Raw genomic sequence first — 12,500 nt, 5'->3', positions numbered from 1 at the left:
TATATATATGTATATATACGACTGTGTGTGTGTGTGTACATACATAAATACATCTATGTATGTATTTATGCATGTGTGTTGTGTTGGTACTTCCAACAACTTATATTTTATGTAAATATTTAATCGTTTCAACATTTCCCTTACCTTGGCACATACCTGGAATTCTTCATCAATTGTGCCATTGCAGAATCTCCAGATTAACCCTTTTGATTCGCTCTCTTAGTGGAAATGATCTTTCGACTTCATTTTCAAGTTGAAATAGACCATTATCATTACCTTTTCTCTGTACGATAACTTCCAAGTACGATTATATCAGTAAAGCCTACGACAGCCAGAGCGGGTACCAGATGTAGGATGATCTATTATTTCCCTTTATGTACAAAGTGTGTTCGTGTTGACATATTGCTAAATATATGTTAACCTTTTTTAATTTATTGTAGATGTTTGTTTTCCGTATATATATTTTTTTCTTTCTACGTTTGTTACATGTGTATACTATGAAATATTTTCTGTAAGGTTGTTAGTAAATAAATGTCTCCCAGCTTTATTTTTTTATTTGCATCTTCATATAAATAACAATAAGAACTGGCATTACACATAAGATTTTTTATGCGTAACATCATGGTTTTCACACCCAGATGCCAAAATACTACTGTGACATTAGAGCACATAACATTTTCAGCCAAACAGATAGGTAAAACTACCCTATTTTGGTAAACAAAAATTATTAATGCATTTCATTATCAATGCATATACTATATATGTATATATATAATATATATATATATAAATATATATATATACATATATAATATTTATACATACACATACACACACACACGCGCGCACGCACACACACACACACACACACACACACACACACACACACACACACACACACACACACACACACACACACACACACATATATATATATATATATATATATATATATATATATATATATGTACACACACACACAGAAATAGAGAGAGCGAGTAAAACCAGCTTCTTCTAGGCTACTCCTCTAAAACAATGTGTACCAGACACAGTATATTTTAACAAAGTACAAAAAAAATCTGACACAACGTAAATTCCTGCCTCAGAATGCCCGACGAAGCTGCTAACAACACCTGGGTTTCTATAGTCCCCTGTGGGTCCGTAGTCATAGCATCCTGTAGTTTCGTTTTTATGTCTCCCTGTGTTTACGTTTCTATATCCTTCTATGGCTCCATTTCTATATCCTCCTGCGGGTCCGTTTCTACAGCATCCTGTGGATCCGTTTCTGTATCCTTCTGTGTGTCCATTTCTATATCCTTCTGTGAGTCCGTTTCCATGTCCTCCTGCGGGTCCGTTTCTACAGCATCCTGTGGGTCCGTTCGATAGCCTCGCACACGTAGTACTTTTCGAACGCGCATTCACACCCTCCGAACGCGTAGCTCGAAGCTCGGTGAATGAACGAGAAGCTGAGGCAACGGCCGTTGGAAATGTCTCCCGGGCCGACCCTCCTGCTGCGGTCGTCCATGCTGATCCAGGACAGAGGGTCAAGGTCCACCTCGTACCCCTTGAAGATCCAGCGCCACGACGGCTCCAGGTACAGGCCGCCGATCCAGTGAGCGTAGCCTGAGGGGGAAAAGTCTTGATTAGATGAATTTTCTGGTTTACATAATGTATATATATTCACGATGTTGACTAGTGCCATCTTTTCCGGTGGTAAAAAGGGAAGTAGTAATGGCTAACAAGAACACTATTGCTGCTCTTGATGTGACTTTGATAGATATGACAGAGAAAGATGCGTTCATTGGTGGTATACCATTCATATGCGCCGGTGATTTTGGACGAATCCTTCCTGTCATTAGAGGAGGAGGAAAGAACGATGAATTGAATTATTGTATAAAAAACAGCTTTTTCTGACCGAATTTGGTTAAATTGGAGCTAACTGAGAACGTTAGACTAAAGATAGACGCTAGATGACGCTAACGTTGCATTTGCAAAGAAGTTGCTGGTTATCCGTTCAACTTTAAGTGGAAAAGTACAGATACCGAAGAACTTTGGTTTTCAGGGCATATCAAGAAAACAGTTGATTGGAAACGTACGACAACAATGAAAATAACATAATGAACAAAGTTTACTTTAAAAAGCGGTAAATTATATCAACTAACGTTAATATAGATGATGTGAACGACATCATTTATGACCACATTAACGGTAAAGTGATATAGAATTGAATATCTACCAGTTGATGAAGAATCCATGTTTGTAATGGAATGAAAAGCTCCAATTTACCACTTCAAGAGTATAAACTGAAGGTTGGGTGCGTAATGATGGTCATTCGTAACTTAAATCCTCCTAAGATCTGTAACGGAACTAGATTGACTGTTACGAGCCTAAAGAATAATATCATTTTGGGGAATATCTTGGGAGGCGTATGTGATGGTGAGCAAGGATCATACCAAGAGTCACACTCATACGAACAGATACACCAGTATACTTCAAAAGAAAGCAATTTCCAGTTAAACTGAGTTTTGCAAAGACTGTAAACAAGTCACAGGGGCAGACATTCGATAGATAAGGATTATTGTTAGATACAGCAGACTGCCTCTCTCATGGACAGTTTTACGTTGCATGTTCACGAGTGAAAGTGGGATTCTCTGATTATCTATACTAGAACTACTTAAGAAAACGGCAATATAGCCATGAGTTGTTTCTAGACAAAATCATTACAACAGGAGAGGTGAACCTTGAGACAACACTGACAGCACCTAAGTTCTCTGAAGGACAGGTGGAGCACGGAACAATTGTTACTCCTGAAAACGTCTTTAAACTAACAGAAGAGGCAATTAAGATGATTTTACCGGAATACGACACCGACTTCGTGTCAACCAACACTGAAGATTCACTGGAGGAACTTAAAGATGGCATTTTGGAAACGATAAGAACAACGAGAAACGAGATCTTCACCATAATTAAAAGGATAAGTTTTGAAGACAGCGATGAAGGTCGTAGATTTCCTAAACGCAGATTCGACGCAAAAAAGGACTAAGAAGAAGAAAACTAATGAAAGCGAATCTTCCAAGAAACAACATTAATGTGTAGACCGATAAATAAACCACTATTTGTATAACATGACTTATTTCACATTTGTTAATATTGTATTACATAAGGGCAAAGCCCTAAGGATGTGAAACGCCCGTGAGCTTAGCGAGCAAGCACCACAGGCCAAGTAACCTGTCTGTATGTCAATGGGTGTATACATGTATACACCCATAGACACGCCCACACAGACACATAAACACACACATTCGCGATTGTGTGTGCTTTTATACACACAACAATACACACACACACCCATACAAACACATGTATTGTGTACACACATATGCGCACACACACAGACCACCTCTTGGGCGTCTTTCTTGGGCTCATAGACCACCTTTCGGGCGTCATCCTCGGTCTCATAGACCACCTCTTGGGCGTCTTTCTCGGGCTCATAGACCACCTCTTGGGCGTCCTTCTCGGGCTCATAGACCACCTCTTGGGCGTCCTTGGGCTCATAGACCACCTCTTGGGCATCGATTCTCGGGCTCATAGACCACCACTTGGGCGTCTTCTTCGGCCTCATATATGTACACACACACACCTTTTGGGCGTCCTTCTCGGGTTCATAGACCACCTGTTGGGCGTCCTTCTCGGGCTCATATATGCACACACACACACCTTTTGGGCGTCCTTCTCGGGCTCATGGACCACCTCTCGGGCTCATGGACCACCTCTCGGGCTCATAGACCACCTGTTGGGCGTCCTTCTCGGGCTCATAGACCACCTCTTGGGCGTCCTTCTCGGGCTCATATATGCACACACACACACACCTTTTGGGCGTCCTTCTCGGGATCATGGACCACCTCTCGGGCTCATAGATCAACTGTTGGGCGTCCTTCTCGGGCTCATAGACCACCTGTTAGGCGTCCTTCTCAGGCTCATAGACCACCTCTTAGGCGATCTTCTCGGGCTCATATATGCACACACACACACACCTTTTGGGCGTCCTTCTCGGGCTCATGGACCACCTCTCGGGCTCATAGACCACCTGTTGGGCGTCCTTCTCGGGCTCATAGACCACCTGTTGGGCGTCCTTCTCGGGCTCATAGACCACCTGTTGGGCGTCCTTCTCGGGCTCATAGACCACCTCATGGGCGTCCTTCTCGGGCTCATATATGCACACACATCTTTTGGGCATCCTTCTCGGGCTCATAGACCACCTGTTAGGCGTCTTCCTCGGGCTCATAGACCACCTGTTGGGCGTCCTTCTCGGGCTCATACACCACCTCTTGGGCGTCCTTCTCGGGCTTATAGACCACCTCTTGGGCGTCCTTCTCGGGCTCATAGACCACCTTTTGGGCGTCCTTCTCAGCCTCATATATGCACACACACACACCTGTTGGGTGTCCTTCTCGGGCTCATAGACCACCTCTTGGGCGTCCTTCTCAGCCTCATATGTGCACACACACACCTTTTGGGCGGCCTTCTCAGCCTCATATGTGCACACACACACCTCTTGGGCGTCCTTCTCGGGCTTATAGACCACCTCTTGGGCGTCCTTCTCGGGCTCATAGACCACCTCTTGGGCGTCCTTCTCAGCCTCATATGTGCACACACACACCTCTTGGGCGTCCTTCTCGGGCTTATAGACCACCTCTTGGGCGTCCTTCTCGGGCTCATAGACCACCTCTTGGGCGTCCTTCTCGGGCTCATAGACCACCTGTTGGGCGTCCTTCTCGGGCTCATAGACCACCTCTCGGGCGTCCTTCTCGGGCTCATAGACCACCTGTTGGGCGTCCTTCTCGGGCTCATAGACCACCTCTCGGGCATCCTTCTCGGGCTCATAGACCACCTGTTGGGCGTCCTTCTCGGGCTCATAGACCACCTGTTGGGCGTCCTTCTCGGGCTCATAGACCACCTGTTGGGTGTCCTTCTCAGCCTCATATATGCGCACACACACACCTTTTGGGCGTCCTTCTCGGGCCCATAGACAACCTGTTGTGCGTCCTTCTCGGGCTCATAGACCACCTCTTGGGCGTCCTTCTCAGGCTCATAGACCAATTTTTGGGCGTCCTCCTCGGGCTCATAGACCATGTCTTGGGCGTCCTTCTCGGGCTCATAGACCACCTGTTAGGCGTCCTTCTCGGGCTCATAGACCACCTCTCGGGCGTCTTCTTCGGGCTCATATATGCACACACGCACACCTTTTGGGCGTCCTTCTCGGGATCATGGACCACCTCTCGGGCTCATAGACCACCTCTTAGGCGTCCTTCTTGGGCTCATAGACCACCTATTGGCCGTCCTTCTCGGGCTCATAGACCACCTCTTGGGCGTCCTTCTCGGGCTCATAGACCACCTCTTGGGCGTCCTTCTCGGGCTCATAGATTACCTCATGGGCGTCCTTCTCGGGCTCATATATGCATACACACCTTTTGGGCATCCTTCTCGGGCCCATAGACCACCTGTTGGGCGTCCTTCTCGGGCTCATAGACCACCTGTTGAGCGTCCTTCTCGGGCTCATAGACCACCTGTTGGCCGTCCTTCTCGGGCTCATAGACCACCTGTTGGGCATCCTTCTCGGGCTCATAGACCACCTCTTGGGCGTCCTTCTCGGGCTCATAGACCACCTCTTGGGCGTCCTTTTCGGGCTCATAGACCACCTCTTGGGCGTCCTCCTCGGGCTCATAGACCACCTCTTGGGCGTCCTTCTCGGGCTCATAGACCACCTCTTGGGCGTCCTTCTCAGGCTCATAGACCACCTCTCGGGCGTCCTCCTCGGGCTCATAGACCACCTCTTGGGCGTCCTTCTCGGGCTCATAGACCACCTCTTGGGCGTCCTTCTTGGGCTCATAGACCACCTCTTGGGCGTCCTTCTCGGGCTCATAGACCTGCTCTTGGGCGTCCCTTTTGGGCTCATAGACCACTTCTTGGGCATCCTTCTCAGCCTCATATATGCACACATACAGCTTTTGGGCGTCCTTCTCGGGCCCATAGACCACCTCTTGGGCGGCCTTCTCGGGCCATAGACCACCTCTTGGGCGTCCTTCTCGGGCTCATAGACCACCTCTTGGGCGTCCTTCTCAGCCTCATATGTGCACACACACACCTTTTGGGCGTCCTTCTCAGCCTCATATGTGCACACACACACCTCTTGGGCGTCCTTCTCGGGCTCATAGACCACCTCTTGGGCGTCCTTCTCAGAATCATATACGCACACACACATCTATTGGGCGTCGTTCCCGGGCTCATAGACCACCTCTTGGGCGTCCTTCTTGGGCTCATATACGCACACACACACATACACCTTTTGGGCTTCCTTCTCGGGCTCATAGACCACCTCTTGGGCGTCCTTCTCAGCCTCAGATATGCATACACACACCTCTTGGGCGTCCTTCTCGGGCTCATAGACCACCTGCTGGGCGTCCTTCTCCGGCTCATAGACCACCTGCTGGGCGTCCTTCTCGGGCTCATAGACCACCTGCTGGGCGTTCTTCTCGGGCTCATAGACCACCTCTTGGGCGTCCTTCTCAGCCTCATATATGTATACACACACCTCTTGGCCGCCCTTCTCGGGATCATAGACCACCTGTTGGGCGTCTTTCTCGGGCTCATAGACCACCTGTTGGGCGTCCTTCTCGGGCTCATAGACCACCTCTTGGGCGTCCTTCTCGGGCTCATATATGCACACACACACACACCTTTTGGGCTTCCTTCCCGGGCTCATAGACCACCTCTCGGGCGTCTTCTTCGGGCTCATAGACCACCTCTCGGGCGTCCTTCTCGGGCTCATAGACCACCTCTCGGGCGTCCTCCTCGGGCTCATATATGCACACATACACACACACCTTTTGGGCGTCTTTCTCGAGCTCATAGACCACCTGTCAGTCGTGGTGTATCTCTCGTAGGACTAGGACGTGTTTATAATACTGTCCTCAGGCGTGAGGTCCCCCGAATCCTGTGTTTACCCACCCCTATCTGACCTCGGACAGGGAGCGGGTCACCTCCTACCAAGGTATCAGCATGGCTAGTGTTGCTAGTGGAAGTGGATCCCATGAGAGGTAAGAAGTGATGGAAGCATAGACATGAGTGACAAGAATGGGTACGAGCCGGAGAAGAGGAAGAAGAACGACAGAAACGAAGCAGCACCCCAGAATGTTGCCAGTGTGAACGACAGGAAAAGTCTGGTATTTCCACAGGACTGCGCCATGGGTTTCTTAGAAAAATTAAGGTCGGCCATGCAACTGGGCCGGGACCACGCTGATTTCGAGCCAGTGATAAAGGAAGGCAAAGCAATGCCGTATCTCACAGTGCGAGCAGGCCAGGCGGTGCAGACTGTAATAATAATAATAATAATAATAATAACTCAGGGATACAAGGGGGCAGTGATGACTGTCCCAAAGGCTGGGGAAAACTTCACTAAGGTGATAATTTCCCGATATCCCGCAATATTAGACCCGGACTTCCTACTGGACGAAGAGAGATTTGTGTGGGTAAGGCGACACACGTCCAGGGGCGAGCAGCGGAGCCAGCTCGTTGCCATTGTGAAGCGGGAAGTGCCAGAGAAGGTATTCATCTCTGGAGCGGGGTACAGGAGGGTGGCACCGTATGTAGAGCCGCCAGTCATGTGCCTGAAGTGCTGTAGATGGGGCCACAAGTCGTGGGCCTGTCATCAGGATGCTCGATGCAGGTTTTGTGGTAGGACACATGACTCAAGGGTCTGCCGGGCCAAAATTGAAAAGGGAGAAAGGATTACGCCTTGCTGCTGCAACTGCGGAGGCCGCCACAATGCCGGGTCTCCTGCATGCAGGGCGAGACCACAATTCAAGATTGCTTCGGCGGTCCCCAAGGAAGGAGTTGCAGAAAATGGAAAAGGGCCGGTCACCACGCGGCCAGAGGTGCCGAGGGAGGAGACAGATGCAGTCCCTAATGCCTGGGTGCAGGGCCCACTGTGGGTGGTGCCGTCGCCAATGGCTTGTGATGATGGATAGGACATGCAGATGCAGGAAGCGAAGGAAGTACTGCGGAGTAGTGGTGCGGATTTTTCTAAGGAAATATCCGAAATGACCAGGATGTTCCAGACGCTGATGCAGAGAATGGACGTTATCGAAAAGAAACTGGCCCAGGTTCCCAGCGAAGAAACAGAAAAACAGAAAGAGCGTGAGGAGAAAGAGAAAGAAAGAAATGAAACAAACGTGTATTTCTGCAAAGGAGCAAGATTCAGAAAATGAGATCGATGGGAATTTGAACAAAACTTGGCAAAGATTAAAGATAAAATGGCAGAATGGAAGGGCAAGGTAAAGCATAGTGGAACCTTATAACATTATTGTTTAGACTTCAGAGACAGCGGGTTTCACAAAAATATGTACGGCAAAGAACAGTTTGTTTACTCTATCCTCGTACGCCTATATGTATAGATAACGCGAGAATGACCTGAGTACCTGTCCTTTGCAATTAACAACTACACACATGGGTCGCCTACGGTACCTCACATCCCATCTGTGAGTGTGCTTACGAACTTTTTATTTAATAGACCATGACTCAATATATTTATTTTTTGTATTTTATGTTATTATCTGGTAATAAACCTAATTTTGTATGAAAACTGTGAGCCCACACAGGAACTTATCAAGGTAAGGGTGAGGATAACCTACATAACCACATCCTTTTGAGATGTAAACTTTTGTCTCAATAAACTTGTCAAAGTCAAAGTCAAAACACCACCTGTTGGGCGTCCTTCTCGGGCTCATAGACCACCTCTTGGGCGTCCTTCTCGGGCTCATATATGCACACACACACCTTTTGGGCGTCCTTCTCGGGCTGATAGACCACCTGTTGGGCGTCCTTCTCGGGCTCATAGACCACCTGTTGGGCGTCCTTCTCGGGCTCATAGACCACCTCTCGGGCGTCCTCCTCGGGCTCATATATGCACACACACACACCTTTTGGGCGTCCTTCTCGGGCTCATGTACCACCTCTTGGGCTCATAGACCACCTATTGGGTGTCCTTCTCGGGCTCATAGACCACCTCTTGGGCGTCCTTCTCAGCCTCATATATGCGCACACACACACCTTTTGGGCGTCCTTCTCGGGCTCATAGACTACCTGTTGGGCGTCCTTCTCGGGCTCATAGACCACCTCTTGGGCGTCCTTCTCAGCCTCATATATGCGCACACACACACCTTTTGGGCGTCCTTCTCAGCCTCATATATGCGCACACACACACCTTTTGGGCGTCCTTCTCGGGCCCATAGACCTCCTATTGGGCGTCCTTCTCGGGCTCATAGACCACCTCTTGGGCGTCCTTCTCGGGCTCATAGACCACCTCTTGGGCGTCCTTCTCGGGCTCATAGACCACCTGTTAGGCGTCCTTCTCGGGCTCATAGACCACCTCTCAGGCTCATAGACCAGCTCTTGGGCGTCCTTCTCGGGCTCATAGACCACCTGTTGGGCGTCCTTCTCGGGCTTATAGACCACCTGTTGGGCGTCCTTCTCGGGATCATACACCACCTCTTGGGCGTCCTTCTCAGCCTCATATATGCGTACACACACACCTTTTGAGCGTCCTTCTCTGGCCCATAGACCTCCTGTTGGGCGTCCTTCTCGGGCTCATAGACCACCTGTTGGGCGTCCTTTTCGGGCTCATAGACCACCTCTTGGGCGTCCTTCTCGGGCTCATAGACCACCTCTTGGGCGTCCTTCTTGGTCTCATATATGCACACACACACCTTTTGGGCGTCCTTCTCAGCCTCATATATGCGCACACATACACCGCTTGGGCGTCCTTCTCTGGCCCATAGACCTCCTGTTAGGCGTTCTTCTCGGGCTCATAGACCACCTGTTGGGCGTCCTTCTCGGGCTCATAGACCACCTCTTGGGTGTCCTTCTCGGGCTCATAGACCACCTCTCGGGCTCATATATGCACACACACACACACCTTTTGGGCGTCCTTCTCGGGCTCATAGACCACCTCTTGGGCGTCCTTCTCAGCCTCATATATGCACACACACACACCTTTTGGGTGTCCTTCTCGGGCTTATAGACCACCTGTTGGGCGTCCTTCTCAGGCTCATAGACCACCTCTTAGGCGTCCTTCTCGGGCTCATATATGCACACACACACACACACCTTTTGGGCGTCCTTTTCGGGCTCATAGACCACCTGTTGGGCGTCCTTCTCGGGCTCATAGACCACCTGTTGGGCGTCCTTTTCGGGCTCATAGACCACCTCTTGGGCGTCCTTCTCGGGCTCATAGACCACCTCTTAGGCGTCCTTCTCTGGCCCATAGACCTCCTATTGGGCGTCCTTCTCGGGCTCATAGACCACCTGTTGGGCGTCCTTTTCGGGCTCATAGACCACCTCTTGGGCGTCCTTCTCGGGCTCATAGACCACCCCTTGGGCGTCCTTCTCAGCCTCATATGTGCCCACACACACACCTTTTGGGCGTCCTTCTCAGCCTCATATATGCGCACACATACACCTTTAAGGCGTCCTTCTCTGGCCCATAGACCACCTGTTGGGCGTCCTTTTCGGGCTCATAGACCACCTGTTGGGCATCCTTTTCGGGCTCATAGACCACCTGTTGGGCGTCCTTCTCGGGCTCATAGACCACCTCTTGGGTGTCCTTCTCGGGCTCATAGACCACCTCTTGGGCGTCCTTCTCAGCCTCATATATGCACACACACACACACCTTTTGGGTGTCCGTCTCGGGCTTATAGACCACCTCTTGGGCGTCCTTCTCAGGTTCATAGACCACCTCTCGGGCGTCCTTTTCGGGCTCATATATGCACACACACACACACACCTTTTGGGCGTCCTTTTCGGGCTCATAGACCACCTGTTGGGCGTCCTTCTCGGGCTGATAGACCACCTCTTGGGTGTCCTTCTCGGGCTCATAGACCACCTCTTGGGCTCATATATGCACACATACACACCTTTTGGGCGTCCTTCTCGGGCTCATACACCACCTCTTGGGCGTCCTTCTCAGCTTCATATATGCACACACACACACACCTTTTGGGTGTCCGTCTCGGGCTTATAGACCACCTCTTGGGCGTCCTTCTCAGGTTCATAGACCACCTCTCGGGCGTCCTTCTCGGGCTCATATATGCACACACACACACACACACCTTTTGGGCGTCCTTCTCGGGCTCATGTACCATCTCTCGGGCTCATAGACCACCTGTTGGGCGTCCTTCTCGGGCTCATAGACCACCTGTTGGGCGCCCTTCTCGGGCTCATAGACCACCTCTCGGCCGTCCTCCTCGGGCTCATAGACCAACTCTTGGGCATCCTTCTCAGCCTCATATATGCTCTCACACACACTTTTTGGGCGTCCTTCTCGGGCCCATAGACCACCTGTTGGGCGTCCTTCTCGGGCTCATAGACCACCTCTTGGGCGTCCTTCTCGGGCTCATATATGCACACACGCACCTTTTGGGCGTCCTTCTCGGGCTCATAAACCACCTCTTGGGCGTCCTTCTCGGGCTCATAGACCACGGATCAGTGATTTATTGATGTTTAACTTAGGCCCCTATTCGTAACTAGAATATCACTAAATGGACTATAAATAGATGAAATGGTCAAATGTTTGGCAGGCCTAAAGTCACGCTTTCTTACAAGTTCGATGATTCATAAAGAGAGAGAGAGAGAGAGAGAGAGAGAGAGAGAGAGAGAGAGAGAGAGAGAGAGAGAGAGAGAGAGAGAGAGAGAGAGAGAGAGAGAGAGAGAGCATCAATGATCTAACTCCAAGGGAAACTGTAATCCGAAACGTAGTGTAAAATATACGAACTTGAGTACACCATGACGCGATTGAAAGCTCCGTGATTCCCGGAAAATATCACTCTGCTCTCTCGCCAAATGAGTCCCAAGGATGAGGATATGACCTGGTCGCTCAAGGTGGATTCCGTTAATTTAAGAAAGGTATTAAAAGCTATAGGTCGACAGCAGGAGAGACTCACGGACATAGACATAGGGATAATTCGAGGAAGAGAAGAGGAACAAGAGGAAGGAGAAGGAAGGCAAAGCGAGGATGAGAAGAAGAGAGACAATAACAGAACCAGCAACAGCAGCACCAATGGATGCAGCAGCAGCGATAACAAAAACCTCAACAACAATGGACTTATAATTAAATCCGGGATGGAGATGGAGATCGGCGTGTTCTCTAGGGGGGGGGGGAATCGCTGTGTTCTCTAGGGAAGGGATATACGCCTGTGTTGAATGAAAACTAACACTGTTCGTTTAGTATTAGAGGTGGTTCTAGAACGCATTAAAAAAAACACACACAGACGCAGGTACGCACTGTATGTTTTCTGCATCCATCGCATATCCTTCATTTTCTTTTCTTCAGAATTATTATTTGTTTCTGGATGCTAAATTTGTTGCGGCATTCGTTCGGTATTGAAGATGGCTCTTGAGACACTTCTAAACTCAAACACAAGGATGTACAATACTTACATATACT

The 12,500-nt window shown here is 49.4% G+C and overlaps 2 protein-coding genes across 3 annotated transcripts in view; one reads left to right on the top strand and one right to left on the bottom strand.

The window, feature by feature from the left end:
* LOC113805863 (uncharacterized) overlaps nucleotides 1-883 on the top strand; it is a 59,695-nt gene extending 58,812 nt beyond the window's left edge. For both annotated transcript variants that reach the window (XM_070141436.1, XM_070141431.1), the window contains exon 12: nucleotides 1-883. This exon is cut by the window's left edge and continues 1,211 nt beyond it. The gene's annotated coding sequence lies outside the window, so the exon portion shown is untranslated.
* Nucleotides 884-975: 92 nt separating this feature from the next.
* The window catches only part of LOC113805890 (uncharacterized), a 19,473-nt gene continuing 7,948 nt past the window's right edge, over nucleotides 976-12,500 (bottom strand). Inside the window, exon 7 of the mRNA XM_070141375.1 lies at nucleotides 976-1,623. Coding sequence (XP_069997476.1) covers nucleotides 1,358-1,623 — 266 coding nt within the window. The 3' untranslated portion in view covers nucleotides 976-1,357. The remainder of the gene's footprint in view (nucleotides 1,624-12,500) is intronic.

Source organism: Penaeus vannamei, chromosome 3 (genome assembly GCF_042767895.1).
Source record: "Penaeus vannamei isolate JL-2024 chromosome 3, ASM4276789v1, whole genome shotgun sequence".
Classification (NCBI taxonomy): Eukaryota; Metazoa; Arthropoda; class Malacostraca; order Decapoda; family Penaeidae; genus Penaeus; species Penaeus vannamei.
This window is presented reverse-complemented; position numbering and strand designations above follow the sequence as displayed.